Raw genomic sequence first — 23,715 nt, forward strand, 5'->3', positions numbered from 1 at the left:
ATGAGATGTTAATTATTCAAACTTCTATAGAATTTATAATAACGAATGCTTATGCTACATTTAGTTATTATTGTAATAATACAACTAAATATATATATTTTAAAATAGTTAAATATAAAATAAATAATAGATTATAAATTTAAACTTGTAAAAAAATTTATAAAAAATGAGACTTTAAAATAGGAAGGAAATTTTTCATTTTTTTCTTATAAACAAGTCATATTAGTGACTAAAAATTATCAATTATAATTAATTTATAGTTAATCATTGTCTCAAATATTTATATATATTATCATTGTTCATGATTTGATTTCATTACTCATGGACTTGACCCAACTATTCATAGGATTGACATTCTGGGTAGGCTTTGGGCATGTTGAACATGTGTACAGTTCTGAGTCGCTTGTTAGACCTCGCTACCCCCTACATGCGAACTCCTCGGGTATATGCGAGCTCGGATCACAAGCTCCATTGGCTGCCCTTTCGCTGTATGCCTTACACATACCCATTTGGTGAGGCCTAGTCGAATCGTGGATAGATAATCGGGATGTTATCCGAGTTTTGAGTTGATGATTATTGGTGTATAACAAATAGCTTCTACATCTAGAATACAGATTTGACAAATGGAGTCAACCTTTATTTTTGTCTTCCACAAATTTTCATTTGTAGCCAAACCATTCCTATCAATGTTTCGAGAAGATGATGCAGTCCCTACAACTCTCCTATCCATACTCTCTTTAAATATGATACCCTGATTTCACTGAGTATTTACCATTAGTCTCTGTTGGCCAAATAATTCTGTCATTTCCTCCTCTACCATTCACCATTAAATAATAATAAATACTAAAGAAAAAGACATAATACATACTTCCAGGAGATAGTTTCGTGTACACTTATCAAATATAATATTTTTCCATATAATTAAATATTGTCAAATTTCTTTCTCCATAAAATCCTCCAAATGTCTATATATTTATATATAACCATAATAATTTATTTAATCTTTTAACTTTATAAAAAAATTTATTATTTTAATCTTTTATTTAATTTTTTGTTTTTTTAATTTTTAAATTTGTATTTTTTTGTCAAATCATTTATAATAGATGGAAAAATTAACGTTTTTTTAACTTTTCAAATATGACATACACATAAATGTTCATGTAGATGACACTTAATCATTTAACTAATTTTTAATTTTTTTTTAAAAATTCAAAAAAAATTAAGATTATTAAAAAAAGTATAAAAATAAAAAAAATTATTCTTTAATATTTTTTAAATTTTTAAAAATTAATTAAATGACGAATTGACGATCCACGTACATGCCGCATCAGCAACTTTAGAAAATAATAAATTTTTTTAAAATTTTGGAGTGATATGACAAAAACACAAGTTTAAAAGTTAAAAAGTCGAAAAATTAAATAAATACTAAAATAATATTTTTATAAAGTTGAAAGGCAAAATTTTGCCTTATATATACAAGTTAAGATAGAAAGCAAAAGAAGCGCAAAAAATTTAGAAGAGATGTTAGGGTTCATTACTTTTATTGTTTTAGTTACTGCTGGTTTTGGCAACAGTTATGGTTATAGCAAACCTGTAACATTCGATGGAAGATCATTGATGATCGATGGCCAACATTTGCTTCTTTTCTCTGGTTCTATTCACTATCCTCGTAGCACTCCTCAGGTATATACATATATAAACTTCATCTAAATTTATTAAAATTCAATTTTTTATGTTTGATTAATTTTTTTAATTTAAAACAATTTAAAATCAAATCGCAACAATAACGAATATTATTAGTATGGTTTCTATCATGCTTCACACTCGTTAATTATTTTTGGAGCTAAATTATAGAGTGAATATTTGAATATTAAAATATTTACTTTTTATACTTTTATTTTTAGGAATTTGTTCTCTCTATTTTTTAAATTTAAAAATCCCGACCCAATTGTTAATACCATTAAATTCTCTTATATTTAAATTTAACAAATAATTTTAATCGTGTTTACAACTCTTAAAAGTTACATATGCATTTTAATCAAAATAAAGTGTTTTGACTAATCAATGATATTGTAAAAGTTAAGGTACCAAATGTTTTCAAAAAAATTCAAGTATAAAGACTAAATCTTAAATTTGGGTGTAGCACAGAGATCAAAATTGAAATTTAACCATTGTTATATAATTTTAAATTTGAGTATAGCATAAGGACCAAACTTAACATTTTACCATTTTAACGTGAAAAAAGGGGGACCAAAATTGAAACATTGCCATTTTGCTTTTTTTATATAAGTATATAGATTTTTTGGGGGGTATATAAGACAAATTCTACAAACAAACCTCATCCAAATTGAGGCACACATGTACTTTATTTTCTGTCCGAGTTTTGGGTTGTAATAAGAATATTCCAATTATCAATAATAAAATATTATAATAAATAATAATATTCCAAACCTAAAACTGAAAGATAAACGTTTGCTTTTAGGAAAAGATAACGTTTTAATTTGGAAAGAGAATATATATATTATTATTGATATAGATGGTGTATTAAATTTGACGTAAAACGATAGAAAAAATAACCTGATCTAGGGTTCAACCCACAATCCGACCCGGAAAACCCTCCTAAAAATTTAATTTTAAATACCCTTAAGGGAAGGGAAAAACCTCTATTTTTAGGGGATCTTCTTCTTTTCTATTTCTGGACCAGAATGATCACCCCTAAACCTTTACACCCGTTGGTCTAATGTATTAATAAGTTCTATATTATGGGTTTTTTTTTGTAATTTTGATTTTATTGTACAAAAACCTTGCTAATTGCTTTCAATATTTGGAATTTTATATTTTAATAAACTATAGACATTCAAATAAAAATTTCTTTTAAGGTTGAGGCACGATTAGTTTGGATCAAAAACAATTCAATTGGATTATCATTAATAGACATAGGCGATTCTACAGGGTTGGTATGGGCACTGCCCCCTGAAATGAAAAATTATCATTTAGGTTTTTTAATTTTTTTTAATTTTAAATTAATAAAAGTAAAATTACACTTTGGCCCTTCCTAAAATTATAAAAATTCAATTTAATACTTTAAAAGTTATAAAGATGTAGACTATAAAAAATTAAAATTTTATTCGACCCCATCTAAAATATTGTTTTGGCTTCGCCCCTGTTAATAGATAAAGAAAAATTATTCTTCAATAAAAGTGTAAGAACTTATTTGGTGCCAAATAAAGTTTAAGGGCTTATTTTGAGTGTAATTAAAATACAAGACTTTATCTAAATAAGGTGGTAAAGTTTAAGGGCTTGTTTAGAATATTAACCAATGGGGATTATCCCAAAATAAATTTTGTAATTTGATAATAGAAAAATAACCATTAATTACAGATGTGGCCATCACTTATATCCAAAGCAAAACAAGGAGGGATAGATGTGATTCAAACTTATGTCTTTTGGAACCTCCGTGAACCCCAACAAGGACAGGTGAGGCTAATTTTGCTTTATACCTATTGATGGGTTGAGTTAGATTTAAGTATAATTTTAATACATTTTATGTTTGTTTATATTTAATTTGATCCGAAATATAAGTTTATAATTTTATTCAAATCCACTCATTTTTGTAAAGTTCTAACTCAAGTATATTTTAGACTCATCCATGTTATTTTTTATTTTTTAAAAATATTTATATATAATTTTAATTCAATACTTAAAAATTTTATATATAATAACTAGCTTAACATTTTTTAATATTTTTACATTATAGTATTATATATTACTATAAATTTATTGTTTATGTGTTAAAAATTATATAGTATAAGAAAATAATATAATATAATATAATAGATTACAAATCTAGAAAATGGGTCGAGTTCAATTTTTGAATGATGGAGCCCGAATCTAAACCATATTTTAAATAGATTTATCTTTTTACTCAAGTCCATTCTAATATTTTCAGGTATGTTCTTGACATTTTTCAGTTCTAGGCAAAATAATAAATTGGGGCCTTTTAAAAAAATTATAAAATGCAATACAATAAAATAAAAACATATGCTAGTAATAAAATAAAAAAATTGAGCCCCCTTTTATTTTATTTTTTTCCTACTTGCCCTTACAATTCTGGGCTTTAGGCGGCTGTACTTCTAAATTACTCAGGGCTGAGTCTAAATATTTTTGTCCAATTTTTCAATTTTTGGGCGAGCCTAAGGGATTGAGCGAGATTCTCACCCTAGAAAAGTTAATTTTGATTCATGTCAAGCTTTGAAATTCAACTACTTTGCAGTACGATTTTAGTGGAAGGCATGATATAGTAAGGTTCATAAGAGAAGTTCAAGCTCATGGCTTATATGTTTGCCTTAGAATTGGACCTTTCATTGAAAGTGAATGGACTTACGGGTAATAACCATTGCCATTGCTATTCATTCATTTTTTCTTCATCGGCATTTTATGCTAAAACTGATTGTTGATGGGTGCAGGGGACTGCCATTTTGGTTGCACGATGTCCCTGGGATTGTTTTTCGATCCGATAATGGACCATTCAAGGTAAAAGTGCAAACCAAACTTGAGATACAAATAATTTAGAAGATTAAAGCAACCTAACAAAAATGACAAATTGTCTCTTTAATAACAGTTTCATATGCAAAAATGGGTGAGAAAAGTGGTAAACATGATGAAATCAGAGAAACTATATGCTTCACAAGGAGGGCCAATCATGTTATCACAGGTTTGATTTTTTGGGATTGAGAAAGAAAACCCAAAGTTTAGTTTTCGAATTTTGGTTGATCTGAGAAGTTTTATGCACAAATTTCAGATAGAGAATGAGTATCAAAGGATAGAATCAGCTTTCAATGGGAAAGGATCACGTTATGTTCAGTGGGCTGCAGGCTTGGCTGTGGGACTTCAAACAGGGGTGCCCTGGATAATGTGCAGCCAGCAAGACGCCCCTGACCCTGTGGTATTTGCTTCTTCCTTTTCTTTTTCCTAATGTTTTCATTGATTGTAATTACTACAAAGACTTGGTGGGAAAGAAAAAGCAACAGAGAAGGATTAGCCAATATGCAATTATTACTTGCCCATCAATCAAAAAGAGAAATGAGAATATGGTTTCATCTGTTTTCAATTTGACACTAATATTTGGGATTTGCAGATAAACACATGCAATGGCTTTGAGTGTGGAGTAAAATTCGAAGGTCCCAACTCTCCCAATAAGCCATCCTTGTGGACTGAAAACTGGACAAGTTTGTACGTTTTTTTCTTTTTTCAGAATTTTAAGGATTTTTTTTTGATTTTAAGAATCTACTAATATGATTTATATAATATATATATAAATTAGATATATTAATATTTTTATCAAACACGTATGCAAATCATGTAAATAAATTAGTTTAAATCGTGAGTAAAAAATATTTAAATAATTAAATACGTGTGATTAAGAATATTAAATGAATTCCAGTTATTTTTAAACTTGTATTACTATTTTTCTATAGAGCATTAAAATATCATCATGTTGGTGAAAGAAAAATTCAATATTAATGTATTTATGTTGCGCGGAAGCGTGTGAAAGAGTAAAATTATTGTACTAAAAAATCACACTAAGTTCAATTCCCAAGAAAGAGAGGTGGATCACGAGGATCACTTAAGTACCAAGTCTTTCCTAGCCAGAATATCCCTCTATCGTAATTTAATAGCACAATAAATCACTACAATCAAATTCACAAAATATGAACAATAAATAGTAAAGAACACCAGAATTTTAACGAGGTTCGGCAAATCTTGCCTACGTCCTCGGGCACTACCAAATATATTTCACTCCAAAAATACAAGTGAAACTTTACAAATAGGGAGAGAGAACAATTGCCTTAAGTAGAGAATGGCAAGTGTGGGATGATAAGAATGAGCAATGGTTGGCCTATTTATAGTTGAGATTCAAGGGCCACCTTGCAAAGTCACTATTCACTTAGGGACCAAAAATTGCTATTTTCCCATGCCCAACACTAAATAAAATATTTGGTGCCCATAACTTTGACCTTTCCAAAGTATGGGTAGGTATGGGAAAGGTATGGGCAAGGTATGGGGTATGGGTATATTCTAATAATCTCCACCTTGAAGATTTGATTAGGATAATCTTATCTTCACACAATTTTTTCTGCTTTTGACAACAATACTTGATAGTGCCTTCTTCAACTGTTAAACTTGCAGGATATTAATCAAGTTCAAACAATGTTCGAACTTGGTTGCTGTTACCACCTTGGTCATCATATCTGCGGGATTATCTGCAGTCTTGATCTTCTGAAGACAAATTTTCCCCTCTTCAATAATTTCCCGCACAAAATGGAATCGTACGTCGATATGTTTTGTACGTGCATGATAGACTTGATTCTTTGCTAAATGAATAGCACTTTGACTATCACAATACACGTTAATATGCTCCTGAACCAACCCCAAGGTTTTAGCCATACCTTGTAACCAAACAGCCTCCTTTACAGCCTCTGTTACAGCCATGTACTCGGCTTCTGTGGTTGACAATGCAACTGTAGACTGTAGTGTAGACTTCCAACTTATTGGTCCTCCAGCAAGTGTAAACACATAACCGGTGGTTGATCTTCGCTTGTCCAAATCACCGGCATAGTCAGAATCAACGTACCCAATAACACCTTTACCAAGTGTACTATCCTGCTTGAACAGTAATCCAACATCCACGGTCTTCTGAATATACCGTAGAATCCATTTCACAGCTTGCCAATGTCCTTTTCCAGGATTATGCATATACCTGCTCACTATACTAACTGCCTGTGAAATGTCGGGTCTTGTACACACCATTGCATACATCAAGCTACCCACTACATTAGAATACGGAACTTGCAACATGTATTCTCGTTCCGTATTCGTCGAAGGAGATAGTTGTGCAGAAAGCTTGAAATGAGAAGCCAACGGGGTACTTACAGGTTTGGTCTGCTCGTTCATGCCAAACTGCTGTAGTACTTTCTTCAAATACTGCTTCTGAGACAAGCTAACTCTGCCATGAGCTCTATCTCTACATATTTCCATGCCGAGAATCTTTTTAGCTTCTCCTAGATCTTTCATCTCAAACTCGAGATTGAGTTGAGTCTTCAATCTTTCAATCTCAACTTTGCTCTTAGATGCTATTAGCATATCATCAACATATAAGAGCAAGTATATGAAAGTTCCTTCTTGTAGCTTCTGAAAATACACGCAATGATCAAATTTACTTCTTGTGTACCTTTGCCCTTTCATGAACTGATCAAATCGCTTGTACCACTGCCTTGGAGATTGCTTCAATCCATAAAGCGACTTTGTCAATTTGCAAACCCAATTTTCTTTTCCAGCAACATTGAATCCATCAGGCTGAGTCATATAGATTTCCTCTTCCAAATCACCGTGTAAAAATGCTGTCTTCACATCAAGCTGAACTAGTTCAAGATCGTATTGCGCAACCAAGGCTAGCAAAATTCGAATAGACGAATGCTTCACAACTGGAGAAAACACTTCATTGTAGTCTATTCCTTCTTTCTGAGCGTAACCCTTTGCTACCAATCTAGCCTTGTATCGAATTTCATTTTTACCAGGAAATCCTTCCTTCTTTGCATATACCCATTTGCATCCAATTGCCTTCTTTCCCTTGGGCAGTCTCACCAACTCCCAAGTCCTATTTTTATGAAGAGACTGCATTTCTTCATTCATAGCTTGCTTCCACTTTACACCATCAGAGTTACTTATTGCTTCTGTGTAAGTGGAAGGAACATCATCATCTGCAATTGGAAGTGCATAGGCCACCATATCGTCAAAGCGAGCAGGCTTACGAATCTCTCTTCTTGGCCTCCTATATGCAATTGAATCTTGTTGCTGTAGAAGTTCTTGGGTCGAAACTTCTTCATCATTTGTTCTTTCAATATTAGCTGGATCATCATTAACCTTTTCAAACTCCACCTGCTGCAAAGTACTACTGGTTTTGTCATCCTTTTGTGAATCCTCGTTCTTCATCATGGTTGATTCATCAAAAGTTACATCTCTACTGAAAACAATCTTCCTTGTATCAGGACACCAGAGACGGTATCCTTTTACACCACCAGTTATACCCATGAATAATGCTTTCTTTGCTCTTGGGTCTAACTTAGATTCTTTTACATGATAATATGCAGTGGAACCAAAAACATGTAAAGAATCATAATCAGTAGCAGGTTTACCAGTCCACATCTCCATCGGAGTTTTTCCATTTATTGCAGCTGATGGCAATCGGTTAATTAGATGGCACGCATATGTAACTGCCTCAGCCCAAAATTCCTTGCCCAATCCAGCATTGGACAACATACATCGAACTTTCTCCAGTATAATCCGACTCATGCGTTCTGCCACCCCATTCTGCTGTGGTGTATCTCGAACAGTGAAGTGTCGCACAATGCCCTCATCTTGACATACTTGTAGAAATGGATCATTTTTGTACTCAGTACCATTATCTGATCGAAGTCGTTTGACCTTTCGACCTGTCTGAGTCTCCACCATCTTCTTCCACTTCAGAAATGCATTCAAAACTTCATTTTTTCTTTTCATTAGATACACCCATACTTTTCTTGAATAATCATCAAGAAAAGTGACAAAATAGTGCATACCTCCCAAAGAAGCCACTTTGGTAGGTCCCCACACATCACTGTGAACATAGTCCAGAATTCCTTTCGTATTGTGAATTGCTGAACCAAATTTTACCCTCGTCTGCTTGCCCAGAACACAATGTTCACAAAATTCCAATTTGCAAGAATTTGCACCTTTCAACAAGCCTTGCTTCGCCAAAGTCTGCAAAGCTTTTTCACCAGCATGTCCCAATCGCCTATGCCATAACCTGGTAGCCTCTGAATCTGCATCTTTCGCAGAAGCTGTTGATGTTGATCCAATAACTGTACTTCCATTTAAATAGTACAAGTTATTTCTTCTAGTGCCTTTCATCACCGTCAATACCCCAACTACTACCTTTAGTAATCCATCTCTCAAAGTGATTGTGAACCCTTTAGATTCTAGGGCCCCTAATGAGATGAGATTTTTCTTCAAGCTGGGTACATAGCGAACATCTGTCAGAACTTGGATTGAGCCGTCATGGTTCTTCAATTTGATTGTACCTACACCCATTGTCTTACAGGCACTATCATTGCCCATAAAAACAACTCCACCTTCTAGTTCTTCAAGACTAGAAAACCAGTCCTTATTAGGACACATATGGTAAGTACATCCCGAATCCAATATCCACTCATCCGTTTGACATGCCATTGCCATGCCAACCAAGCTAAAGTCTGACTCCTCATCATGCTCCGCTACACATGCATTAGAAATAGACTTGCCCTTTTGTAACTTAGGACAATTCTTTTTCCAATGCCCTTTCTCACGACAAAAGGCACATTCATCTTTGGCGGGTCTCCCTTTGGACTTACCCCTTCTACCAGGTTTGCTGCTGTGTGAACGACCTCTTACTGTTAAGACTTCTGCGGTTGTATCTCTGTGATCTCTTTTATCTTTCTTTCGAGTCTCAGATCTATACAACGCACTACAGACTGCATCAAATGTGATCGTGTCCTTCCCATGAAGCAATGTGGTGGTAAGATGATCATATTCATCAGGAAGGGAATTCAACAATAATAATGCCTTGTCTTCATCTTCAAATTTCTCATCCAAATTTAGCAAGTCTGCTAAAATTTTATTGAATGAGTTCACATGGTCATTCATCGACATACCGGGTGCATACGTGAATCGATAAAGTTTCTTTTTCATATAAAGCCTATTTTCAAGACTTTTCGTTAGAAACTTTTCTTCCAGTGTATCCCATAACTTCTTCGCTGATGTCTCCCTCATGACAGAGTACTTCTGCTCTTTGGCCAAACATAGGCGGATTGTACCACACGCCTGTCTATTGATCTTGGCCCACTCCTTGTCATCCATCTTGTCAGGTTTTCTTCAAGGGCTATATCTAGCTCTTGCTGACATAAGACATCCAGGATCTCACATTGCCACATACCAAAATTATTGGTACCGTCAAATTTCTCTACTTCAAATTTTGCATTTGTCACAGTAGTCCTTGCTGATGACGATGCTGCTGCCATTTTTCTCCTCAATCCCAACTACTGTATACGTGAACAGTACCGTATACGTGAATAGTGCCGTATACGTGAATAGTACCGTAAACGGTCGTATTCCCCAAGTACGAACCTGGCTCTGATACCAATTGTTGCGCGAAAGCGTGTGAAAGAGTAAAATTATTGTACTAAAAAATCACACTAAGTTCAATTCCCAAGAAAGAGAGGTGGATCACGAGGATCACTTAAGTACCAAGTCTTTCCTAGCCAGAATATCCCTCTATCGTAATTTAATAGCACAATAAATCACTACAATCAAATTCACAAAATATGAACAATAAATAGTAAAGAACACCAGAATTTTAACGAGGTTCGGCAAATCTTGCCTACGTCCTCGGGCACTACCAAATATATTTCACTCCAAAAATACAAGTGAAACTTTACAAATAGGGAGAGAGAACAATTGCCTTAAGTAGAGAATGGCAAGTGTGGGATGATGAGAATGAGCAATGGTTGGCCTATTTATAGTTGAGATTCAAGGGCCACCTTGCAAAGTCACTATTCACTTAGGGACCAAAAATTGCTATTTTCCCATGCCCAACACTAAATAAAATATTTGGTGCCCATAACTTTGACCTTTCCAAAGTATGGGTAGGTATGGGAAAGGTATGGGCAAGGTATGGGGTATGGGTATATTCTAATAATTTATAAAATTATTTATTTAACAGTTGAATCATAGGTAGAGTGTTAACTTATTTAAAAGAAAAAAAAAACTTATCTTATCAATCTTAAGTTGGTCTCGAGTTGATATGTGACAGCAACTCGATCAACAATATTATCAATATAAATAAACAATATGGATGGAAAATGTTTGTATGATAATATTAAAATGTATAAAATATATTAAAATAAAGTTTTAGTTGAAATAGAAAAAGGCAATATTTTGTAAATATTGGTGGTGGCATGAGTTCAAATTTCACAACATGTAAGATGTTTATTGGTTTATTAAAAAATAAAAAGGAAAAAGTATTATTGTAACAATATAACTTATTTTAAATAATAAATTAAATTATTACTCACCCAATTATGATTTTTTTTATCACTCAATTATGAAATATTATAAAATGGCCGCTCAACTATTTAATTTTGTCGCTGGTGTTCAAAAAAGACAAAGTTGAATGGTTGGATGACTATTTTGTAACTTTTCATAGTTGAGAACAAATATATATATATAGTTCGGTGACCTCTATTGTAGTTTACCCTATTTTAAATATGAAAAGACACTTTAATAATTTTTCGAATTGAATTGATGTTTGATTGACTGTGAGAGTAACTCAATCAGAAATTTAAATTGTACATATAATAGTATTTGAACTTCTCTTTTGCAATTGAAATTTTTAAGTAGACCGTTTTCTAAATTAAGAGTGGATAATTATTTTATAGGTAAATTACATGGTTCGTCATCCAATTTTTATAAGTTTTCATTTTGGGTATTAAAAAAAGTAATTATTTTTATTTTAGTCACCTAACTTTAATAAGTTTCCATTTTGGTCACTTCGTTAATTTAATGTTATTGTACACTCATTTTAATTATCCAACTGTAATAAATTTTCATTTTCACCACTCACTTACTTTTTAAAAATTAATTTTATTTTTTTCAAAAAGCTTGAGTTTTTACAAAAAAAATCGAGTTATTTAGTTGCATTGATGAAATTTAAAATTTTCTTTATAACTCAATTCTTGACAAAAACCCCCTTTTATAGGAAAATAAAAAAAATTAATTCTAAAAAAATTAAAAAGGAAAAATGATTTTTCTATAAAAACTCAAGCAATTTTCTATAAAACCTTATTTTTTTCCCTTTTATTAGGAAAAAGAATTAATTTAAAAAAAAGTTTGCACTTTCAAGTTTTAAAAAATAAATAAAACAATTCATAAGTTAAAGAAGATTGAGATCTGAATAAATTGGGTAAAAAATAATTTAACTTAAATTATGATTAATATATAAAAGATATGCTCGAATAAAAGTTTAGAAGGTTTATTTAATATATTAGCCAAGAAGAAATATCAACTAATTTTTTGTTTTGTTAAACACTAATACGTTCTTATCATATATTTTCTTTTTTATACAATATCTAGAAATAATTATAGTCTCTCTCTAACCCTTAAATAATAGGATAATATATTTCAACATACTCGAACCCATGTTTTCTTATACTAATAACCATATTGATATCAATCTAGTTACGAATCAATCATTATCAAGTAATTGTTTTTTTTAATTTTTCGGTTTCAGCGTGCAAAGGTATGGTGAGGAGCCGTTCATAAGGTCTGCCGCAGAAATTGCGTTCCATGTTGCATTATTCATTGCCAAAAATGGAACTTATGTAAATTACTATATGGTGACTTTTACATTTTATAATTAATTTTTTTAAATTTTTTCATAAGATTTTTACATATCTCAAGTCTTCTGTTGATAGCTGTCCGAATAATATATGTTTAATGCCAAATGTCAGAATCTTTCCAGTCATATTTGTTACTGTTTTAACAGTATCATGGAGGAACCAATTTTGGAAGAACAGCTGCTGCAAATGTAATTACAAGTTACTACGATCAAGCCCCTCTTGATGAATATGGTATGCTTCCAATTTAAATTTTCATTTAAGTTAAAATTTACTTTGAAGTTTCTATATTTTGTAATTTATAATTTAATTTCTTTATTTTTAATTTTAAGAATTTAGTCACTATATTTTTTAGATTAAAAAATTTAGGTCCAAGTGTTAGTGTCACTTTAAAATCTTAGTTGAAATTTATTCGAGTGACATTTTGAAATTAAAAAAAAAATTACTTTATAGTCATATAACAAAAAATAATGTAGTAATGAACCTGAATTTGACAGAAAAAACAGTGCATATAATTATATTTGCATTTTTAAATTTGAACAATAGAGAGACTAAATTTTAAATGTATAAAGAGTATAGGTACTTACAGCATAATTTAACCTCTATTTATTTAACCCATAATTTTCAACTTCAAACTAAATTAGTATTTCAGGTTTAATTAGGCAACCTTTATGGGGTCACCTTAAGGAATTGCATGCTGCAATAAAATTATGCAAAGTTCCTCTCCTTGCTGGACTTATGAAACTTCCTCTTTGGGTCATCTTCAAACTGTAAGTACATTTCATAGTGTATTACATATATATACATACATATGTATGTATGTATATGCATTGAATTGAAACATTGTTTCATCTGTTATGTTAAAGGCTTATGTATTCAAAGGAAAATCAGGGAAATGTGCTGCATTTCTGGTGAACAATGACAATACCTCAAATGCTAGAGTTCGTTTCCAGAATATTTCATTCGAGTTGCCTTCAATGTCCATAAGCATCCTTCCCGACTGCAAGAACGTAGCCTTTAATACTGCGAAAGTAAGACTCGAGATTCACGGTCTTCGGTTTCTTTCATTACAAGAAACAAATCATACTATCATAGTTCAAGCTTTGCTTATATTAACAGGTAAGCACACATTACAATACAAGATCAAGGACAGTGAAATGCAAGTTTGATTCAATGGAGAGATGGGAAGAGTTCAATGAGCCTATCCCCATTTTTTCGAATACTTTGTTGAAAGCTAATGCTTTGTTAGATCATATGAGTACCACGAAAGATACATCGGATTACCTTTGGTACACTGTCAGGTAAGCTTCGATCACAAACTGTTTGTTTTGAACCGCAATTGATCCCCGAAAAATGCAGCTTTCAACATGAATCCGATGCTGAAGCCGAACTTTCTGTAGTATCCAACGCTCATGTTGTACATGCATTCGTCAACGGAGCATACAAAGGTAAACCATATCCATCTTTTTAACCTCCTTTTTCACGGTTTTAGCTGAAGATTTGAACATTTAAACCCGAAAACCATTCATATTATTCAGTGTCTAGGATACGCACACGGCGGGAAACACAACTTTGCATTGGAGAATCCAATTGAGTTGAAAAATGGAACAAATCACATCGCCTTACTTAGTGTAATGGTCGGATTTCCGGTACTTCAAATCCCAAATCTCTCTAAAAACTCAAAGTTTCGGTTAAGTTTGATGTGTGGAAAATGTTCTCAATATAAAATTGTTCTCTCATATAAAATCAAAAGCTTACAAACTATTTATAGGCTATAGTTTACCATTTAAAACAACAAAAATTGAAAATATTAAAATCTAATAATAACCATAAACCAATGACTCTTGACCTTTCATTTTCCTAAACAAAAAACTACTAATTTAAACCCATTAAAAAACAATATAACTCTTGACCTTTCAACTCTTGACCTTTCACTTACATGACTCTTAACTTTCATTTAAGTTTATTTAACAAAACTCCCCTGTAAACTTAAATGCTTCTGCCATCCTTCATGCCGATTAATTTCTTGTAGTTGTCGAAGAGTATCATCGGTAGCGGTTTTGTAAAGATATCCGCGACTTGGTCCCGACTTGCCACGTGTACTAATTTCACACTTCCTTCCTTTACATGATCTCGGATGAAATGAAAACGAATGTCAATGTGTTTGCTTCTCTCATGATTCACTGGGTTCCTTGCCAACTCAATCGCTGATTTATTGTCAACTCGTATCTCAGTTGCACCAAGTTGTTGTTGCTCCAACTCACCCAACAAATTTCTGAGCCATATAGCGTGACACACACACCAAGATGCTGCCACATATTCAGCTTCACATGTCGATAGTGTCACGATTGGTTGCTTCTTTGAAAGCCAAGCAAATGCTGTGTTACCCATAAAGAACACATATCCCGATGTACTTTTTCGATCATCTAAGTCTCCGCACCAATCACTGTCGGAATACCCAATCAACTTGTAATCTTCCATATTTGAATAAAATAACCCGTGTGACACCGTTCCTTGAATGTACCGTAGGATTCGCTTCAACGCCTTCCAATGTGAATAAACCGGCTCCTCCATGAACCGACTTACAATGCCAACACTTAGCGAAATGTCAGGCCTTGTGCAAGTGAGATAGCGAAGGCTTCCCACCAAACTTCGGTATTTACTTGCGTCGACTCGTTCTCCTCCATCGAATTTCGAGAGTTTTACACCTGGTTCCATTGGTGTTGATACCGAGTTGCAATGTGTCATCTTGTACTTCTTCAAAATTTCCTTTGCATATGCCTCCTGTGACACAAAAATACCTGTCCTTTCTTGTCGAACCTCCAAACCAAGGAAAAATTTCATTAAACCCAAATCTTTCATCTCGAATTATTGTGTTATTTTGCTCTTAAAATCCAGTATCATCTTACCATTGTTCCCCATAAAAATGAGGTCATCGACATAAAGAGCAACAAATAACATATTACCTCCATTCTTCTTCACGTAGAGGGCATGTTCATAAGGACATTGTTTGAACCCATTCTCCTTGAAGTATGTATCGATACGAGTATTCCATGCCCGCGGTGCTTGCTTCAACCCGTAAAGTGCCTTCTTTAATTTCAGCACCTTTTTCTCCTCTCCATTTTTCATGTACCCGGGTGGTTGTTCGATGTAGACTTCTTCTTCGAGCACACCATTCAAGAATGCCGACTTGACATCCATTTGAAATATTGGCCATTTAAATTGTGCCGCTTGTGCAATGAGCAGCCGGATTGTCTCCATTCTTACAACAGGAGCAAATACCTCATCATAATCGATCCCCTCCTTTTGCTTATATCCCTTTGCAACAAGTCGCGCCTTGTACCGTTCTAACTCGCCTTGAGCATTCATCTTTCTTTTGAACACCCACTTCACACCAATGGGTTGACTTCCTTTTGGCAATTCTGTTAACTCCCATGTGTTGTTGCGGTCAATTGCTTTAATCTCCTCATCCATAGCAGTTTGCCACTTCTTGTCCCGTGCAGCCTCTTCAAAACTTATAATCTCGGAATCTGCCAAAAGACATACAATATGTACCTCATTTGTTGAATCATACAAATCTTGCAAACTTCGCATTTTTGGTTGTTGCGGTTCATCTTCATCATCGGTAGTTTCAGGATTTGTCGGTATGATTGTTGGTGTAGCGATTGATGATCCTCCATCTTTGGTGATAACCTCCGTTGAGTTATTCCAATCCCACTCGCTTGCTTCATTGAATCGTACATCACGACTTACCACAACCTTCTTACTTATCGGGTCGAGTAGCTTGTATCCTTTTGTTTTCTCATCATACCCAATAAAAATAAACATTTTGCTTTTGTCTTCGAGCTTCGTTCTTCGCTGATCCGGCACATGTGCATAGGCCTCACTACCGAATACTTTAAGATGAGAAATTAATGGTTTTTGTCCGCTCCAAGCTTCTTGTGGTGTTTGATCATCCAACTTCGCATGTGGACATCAATTTTGCACATAGATGGCACATTGCACGGCTTCCGCCCAAAATTCCTTCGGCATCTTCTTGCTCTTGAGCATTGATCGAACCATGTCGAGAATAGTCCGATTCTTCCTCTCGGCCACACCATTTTGTTGGGGAGAGTACGGTGCGGTTAGGAATCGTCTTATGCCTTGCTCCTCACAATACTCCATGAAAGCCGTCGAAGTATACTCGCCACCTCTATCAGATCGTACAGATTTGATGTGTCTACCAGTTGTTTTTCCACCATCACTTTGAACTTTTTGAACACCTCCAATGCCTCGGATTTTCTTTAAGAAAATAAACCCAAGTTTTTCGTGAGAAATCATCGATAAAAGAAATGAAATACCTTTTACCGCTAAAAGATTCAGGGTTGATTGGTCCACATATGTCGGTATGAATCAATTCGAGAAGTTGCTTAGCCTGATATTCTGCCTTATTTTGAAACGAAGTTCTCGCATGCTTACCGAGCACACATTCTTCACAAAATTTTCCCTCATAGTCCATGTCTGGTAGCCCATGCACCAAATTCTTCTTTGCAAACTTGTTTAGACCACCATAATGTAGATAGCCAAAACGGAGATGCCATAGCAACGCCTTGTCTTCAACATCAATTCGCAAACATTTTCCTCGAACACTTCTCAGATTCAACCTGAACATGCGATTTCTCTCCATTTCAACTCGAGCGATCAAACACCCTTCCTTATCTTTCAAGTGTAACACCCGATCTTTCATAAGTACCGAATAACCTTTTTCCATGAGTTGCCCCATACTCAAAATGTTGCTCTTGAGGTCTGGTACGTAATACACATCATGGATTGACCCAATTAACCCATCATTTTGTAAATAACAAATGGTACCTTGGCCTTTTACCTCAACCTTCGACGCATCTCCAAATGACACATGTCCCGTTTCAACCTTTTGCATCTCTTTGAATAGGTGCTTGAGCCCACACATATGGTTGCTTGCACCCGTGTCAAGGTACCACACCATGTTGTTGTTGGTGTTGACTTCGTTGTGTGCCATCAAGAGAAAACCTTCTTTTGCCTCTTCATTTTCCGTGGTTAGGTTGGTTGTCTCTTCCACCTTTTTCGAGAAGCGACATTCTTTCACGAAGTGTCCCGCCTTACCACAATTGTAACACTTATCAGAGTTACAATCCTTCGCATAGTGACCATATTTGCCACACTTGTAGCACTCGACATTGGAATAATTCGACCATCCGCCTCTTTCACGACCACGTCTTCTTCCCCGCCAATTTTGTTGGTTTGAATGCTCCTTCTCTTCATAATTCCCTTCTTGACCACGACCTTTTCCACCACGACCATTTCCTCGATCTCCACGACCACGGCCTCTACCTCGAAAGCTTTGAGAATAGAGAACCTTTTCGTCTTTGATTGATGCCTTGGTTTGAAGTGCTTGCTCGAGTGTCTCCTCTTTCTTCTTCTTCTTACGTTGTTCATGTGCCTCGAGAGAACCGGCGAGTTCATCGACTGTAAGCGTTGCTAGATCTTCTGACTCTTCTATGGCACATACGACATTTTCGAAACTGTCAGTTAACGATCTCAAAATCTTCTCCACAACTCGTGCATCAGTTAACGCTTCTCCGTTTCGGTTGAGTTGGTTCACCACGGTTTGAACACGCGTGATGTAGTCGGAGACACCTTCTGATTCCTTCATCTTCATGCCTTCCAGCTCGCCACGAAGAGTTTGAAGTCGGACTTGTTTAACTCGGTCGGCTCCTTTGTACACCTTTGCTAAAATGTCCCACGCTTCTTTTGAAGTTGTCGCACTTGCAATCTTCTCAAAGCCCGACTCATCAACGGCTCGAAATAACATGTACAATGCCGCCTTATCTTTCGACCGCATTTCTTTCAACGCCTTGTTTTGAGCCGCCGTATATCCCGCAGTAGTTGTCGGTTCTACGAAACCTTCTTGGACCACCTCCCAACCATCTTGAGACCCGAGAAGAGCTTTCATTTGGATGCTCCAATTCTCATAGTTCACCTTTGTTAGTCGAGGCAATGGCACATTACTAGTCACACTCTCCATAGCTCAGATACCAAATTGTGGAAAATGTTCTCAATATAAAATTGTTCTCTCATATAAAATCAAAAGCTTACAAACTATTTATAGGCTATAGTTTACCATTTAAAACAACAAAAATTGAAAATATTAAAATCTAATAATAACCATAAACCAATGACTCTTGACCTTTCATTTTCCTAAACAAAAAACTACTAATTTAAACCCATTAAAAAACAATATAACTCTTGACCTTTCAACTCTTGACCTTTCACTTACATGACTCTTAACTTTCATTTAAGTTTATTTAACATGATGATCAATAATAACCTAAATGGATCGTGGTGTATAGGATTCGGGAGCATATCTTGAACGTAAAACTGCAGGCATACGAAGTGTAAGGATTCAAAACAGATACCTCAATAACTATCAATGGGGATATCAGGTAATTTAATTACATTTTTCTCCATGATGTTACCTGTTTGTCACTACATAAGTTTTGATGAAAGTTTTTTTGTTGAAGAAGATTGGGTTATTAGGAGAAAATTTAAGCATATTTACTGATAAAGGAAGGAATAAAGTTGAATGGAGCAGGTTCCAAGGCAGACATAATCGGCTAACTTGGTATAAGGTAATTAACTAATGAAGTTATTCAAATGGGGTTTAACCATATTTATGATGTGATCAATTTCCATGTTATTTGTTTGGTAAAAATATCATGGATGTCTCTATACAAGAAGTTAGATTACATTTTGGCTCTTATACTTAAAAAGTTAGACAAATTAATCCCTATACATTAGAGTAAAAAGTAAATTAATCATTTTATTAAAAATTTTATTCCTTTTTACTGTTAAAAATTGGTCCCTATACGTCAATAGGAGTTACACGTGGCATGTCACTATTTGATTGTTCTGTCAGTCACGTCAGTTTTTAACAGTATAAAAGAATGAAATTTAAAAAAGAAATGACTAATTTACTCTTTAATTTAACTTTAGAAAGGTACAATATAATGTAACTCTTAATGCAAAAACTTTCATGATAATTTCAATTTTTTTTTTTTTGTTTGCAGACTGTGTTTGATGTACCTGGTGGACATGATCCACTAGCATTGAACCTTGGCTCAATGGGAAAGGGTGAAGTGTGGGTGAATGGCCAAAGCATTGGACGATATTGGGTCTCAATTCATACACCACAACAAAGACCTTCACAAACATGGTACTAAAAGTTTCTGTCTTAATAGAAACATGAACCGATTGAGTTAAACTGGAGATTTGAATTAGGTTTTTTTTTTCTTTTTTCTTTTTTCAGGTACAATATACCTCGATCTTTCTTGAAACCTGAAGGAAACCAGTTAGTTTTAGTGGAAGATGAATATGGGGATCCTCTGGGGATCAAATTGGACAGTGTTTCAATTACAAAAGATGCTAAATATTAGTAGAGCTTTTTTTTTATGTATTCGTATGTATGTTGAGACTACAAGCGTATGTATGTGAAAGGGGAAAAAGTTGATGAGTGTAATACTTAATTTCTTAAATAAATTCTTAAATAAAAATCTCTATGGGCTTGTTTCTCTCTAGCTTTCGCCTCTTCTACTATGGCTGGTGAATTTTGAGCTTTGTTTGAAGAGGTTTTGGATGGTATTTCTCTGGTTTCTATAGTTGTTTGGGTAAGACTTTATTTTGTTTCGCTTCTGGTTTCCTCTTAGTTTGGGTTTTGTTTTAGGTGTTCTAATTTTTTATTGTTTTTCAGTTGTGTGTGGCTGTTTGACTTTTCAGCTTTGCTTTTGTGTGGTATTTGATTTGTTTGATATGTCTTTTCATCTGTTTTTGTAATGTCTTTATTAAGCCCCTACAACATTTAATGAATATCAGGTTTACATTAAAAAAATATTAATATATTAAACATCAATTAATTACAATTATATTATGATTGATTAATGTTTCTTATTATATAATACCAAATCTAATTCAAACAACCAAAATCATAATTTTTTTTTGAATTTACCTGTTTGTAATTGAAATAACAATCGAAAGAGTAAAAAAAAGGTTAAACACATAAATTCGTTACACATTTTAGAAGACTTTCATATGTACATGAGATATTTACTACCGAGTAATCTATTGCCAATTTATAATATAATCTGTGACTTAAATTTAATTCATCAAAGTTTAGTTACAAACAAATTTCAAGAATAATTTATTTACAAAGTAATTGCACTAAAAATAGTCTTTTTAAGAAAAAGTGTAGTATGTATTTCAATGTGGATTATCCTCTGGAAATTCATAATTTTATCATTAATAATGCTATAAAATGAGGTTGACCTTTGAGTTTTTTTTTTTAAAAAAAAAGTTTTTTGAGAATAATTGATTTATATTGAGACCATAGGTAAAAATAATTTGCCATAAATCGACAAAGTAATATTTTCACTTATTGATATGAAGAGGTGTATTCTTTGACTTTTCTTGATACCTAATAAAATGTATGAAAAGAGTCTTTGAACATCCATAGGTTGTTCTGAAAATCATTATAAAAGATTTCGACAAGATAATTTATTTTTCTATAAAAAAAATTTGGTCAAGAAAGACTCTAGAAGATGTTGATCATAAATGAGAAGATTAGTTACAGAGAAAAAGGAAGATGAATCCGTATTCACATGCATAAGAATTATATAGAAACAAGAATAATCTTGAATTAAAAACCGAAATAGATTTCTTTAAAGTAATAAAACTCTTCAAATTACAGTACTAGTAGAGAGAGAACAGTAATAAATGCAAAGAAGAAGCATCTTTTACCCAATAGCAAAGAGCTTAAACTAAGATTTCTAAATGAATGGGATGAGGTTTTAGTGCTTCTAACACATAATTTAAATGTGAAAATTTGTCCTTCAAAAAAATTTGAATGAATTCATTATAAATTATGAGATTGTACTGTCTTCTTAAGAAATTGTATTTCTTTTTTTAATGTTATTTTATATAAATATTTTCTTTTTGATATTATACATGTCCATTTTATTGTCTATGTTCAGGGTTCAGGGTTGCCCGTCTCAACTATGTTGTCTCTAATATTTGAACCTACATTCTTTCTTTAAAAGTATAATATGTCTTATCATTGCACTCAATCACTTGTTTTATCAACTTATATTTTCAATTATTTATACTTTATTTCTTTGCTTTTTATTTTAATTGATTTATTTTCTATTAAAACTTTTAAATAAAAGCAACTAATTAAATTTTAAATAAAAGTAATTTAGTTAGTTCTATATAATTGAATTATAAGTTCAAAATGTTTACTTTTATTTGAATAAATAATAGCAATAGTATAATGTTCTTCTCTCAAAGGGTTTATCTAATATTCTTCAAAATTCACCAAGTAAATATTTTTTACACTAAATAATTGCATTTTCACTAAACCTAAGTAACGAAGAGTATTTGATTCTTTCGACTGGTTGAATTGATTTTTTTTATTAAACTAATTTAATTCATCATAATCTAATAAAATCGGTCTGATTGAATTGAATTTCAAGAATTAATATAATTGAACCGATTTTAATTTAATCAGTTCAATTATTATGTTTATGTAATATATATTTATTTTAAATATTATAAATTATAAATATATTCTGAATAATTAAAAATATTAAATTAGGTGTAATCAATTTGAAAATTCAAAAATCAATAACTAGCCGAAATAGCCAACAAAACTAAACATATAACTGAAAAATTCGCCTAAATCGAAACTAATTTCAATTCATTTTAACCGAGAATCGCCCACTCCTAAACGTCAATGATAAGTTTATTTTACCCTAGATTCTTATATCAGATTCTATTAAAAACAGATTTCTTAATTTCCTTTTCATTTACTTTTTCAATACTTTCAATTGAGATACGCTCAAATTCCATAATTTTATCTTTCTATCTCGGTTTAAATTAATTTATGTCACAAGTTAATCCAATATAGTATAATCAAGAAAATTACTTAAAATTTTATTTTCAATAAAATAATAAATTTTCATTTTTTTATATTTTATATAAATTTCAAATAAAACAATAAAAACCTGAAATGTCCAAGCATTTCAACTCCATCTTAAAAATAATTTATTTACAAATACTTTCCTGCTAATAATAATATGTTGAGAGTTCTTAATATTAATGTGCCTTATCACTGAACAACGATAATGAAATCTAATTAAAATACTAATAGCGATAACAATTGCAGACTGTAGCACTCGAAAGTGAGCTCTCTCCTCTGTCCTCCTTCCGCTCAAACAAAGACTTTGAACTCAATTAAGTCATTCGAAAACTCATCATCTTTCTTCCTCAAATCTCATTTTATTTTCATTGTAAGCTCAAAACCAGACAAGTAGCTTACATGCACCTTTGGTGAACTTATAGCAAAAACACAGAGCTTTCCATACATCTAAAATGAGGAGTTTCCTTCCCACCTTATCCTCCTTGTTCTGTATATTTCCTTTGGTGTTGTGTCAGCTAGCTTCAAACCAGAGAAAGACTATGATCACTATTTCTAAGAAGCTTGAGTTAGACACCCCATTTTCATCCTAAAAATGTTAGAATGGAGCCAAACCTTTGCCATTGGAGAGGAGTTTCATGCAACTTCCCCCTCAACAACTCCATACTTTCCCTTTCCTTGGCGGGATTTGGTCTCTCTAACTCCACCTTCCTTCCCATGCTTTGCCAGATTGATTCTTTGCAGTCGCTTGACATTTCCAGCAACTTGTTTAACTCAATCCCAGATGAGCTTTTCAACAGTTATGGAGGGATTGATGGGTTAATTTGGGTTTTTCACACAGGAAGAAAAACAGAACTAATTTATCCGGATAAAATATGAAGCTCTTGTTGAAGCTAGAGCAACATAGCAATAATTTCGGATAAAATATGAAATAAGTTTGAGATTCAAAGAAATGAAAGTTGCAAGGAAAGCAACCAAAAAACAGAAGCAAGAGGGATGAGAAAACTGGGAGAACAAGAATTGGCTATTCTCATTAGATTAATTCATCAAATGTATGATGTACATAGATAAAACTACAACAATATTTTTAACTTGTAGAAGTGAACAAACATTAAATACATCCTAATGATAACCTAGGAACTATCTAAAACTGGAAAGTATTTGACCAACTCTATCCAGTCAAAAAAATTTTCTGTCAAATTATATACAGGTCATCTGTTACAAAAAAGGTACTTTATCTGGATAATATACGTACATTTGTAGTTG

The 23,715-nt window shown here is 33.0% G+C and overlaps 1 protein-coding gene across 1 annotated transcript; it reads left to right on the forward strand.

The window, feature by feature from the left end:
* Positions 1-1,519: 1,519 nt before the first annotated feature.
* On the forward strand, positions 1,520-20,053 carry LOC107900019 (beta-galactosidase 16). Its single transcript, XM_041115019.1, is given in 19 exon segments — positions 1,520-1,683; positions 3,382-3,477; positions 4,274-4,386; positions 4,467-4,533; positions 4,622-4,714; positions 4,802-4,945; positions 5,138-5,232; positions 12,362-12,452; positions 12,617-12,701; positions 13,120-13,206; positions 13,209-13,237; positions 13,334-13,498; positions 13,587-13,768; positions 13,827-13,915; positions 14,013-14,116; positions 18,836-18,928; positions 19,010-19,114; positions 19,553-19,698; positions 19,792-20,053. Coding segments are annotated over 19 exon segments (2,073 nt in total). The 5' UTR covers positions 1,520-1,521; the 3' UTR covers positions 19,919-20,053.
* The last annotated feature ends 3,662 nt before the right edge of the window (positions 20,054-23,715 follow it).

Source organism: Gossypium hirsutum, chromosome A06 (assembly GCF_007990345.1).
Source record: "Gossypium hirsutum isolate 1008001.06 chromosome A06, Gossypium_hirsutum_v2.1, whole genome shotgun sequence".
NCBI lineage: Eukaryota > Viridiplantae > Streptophyta > Magnoliopsida > Malvales > Malvaceae > Gossypium > Gossypium hirsutum.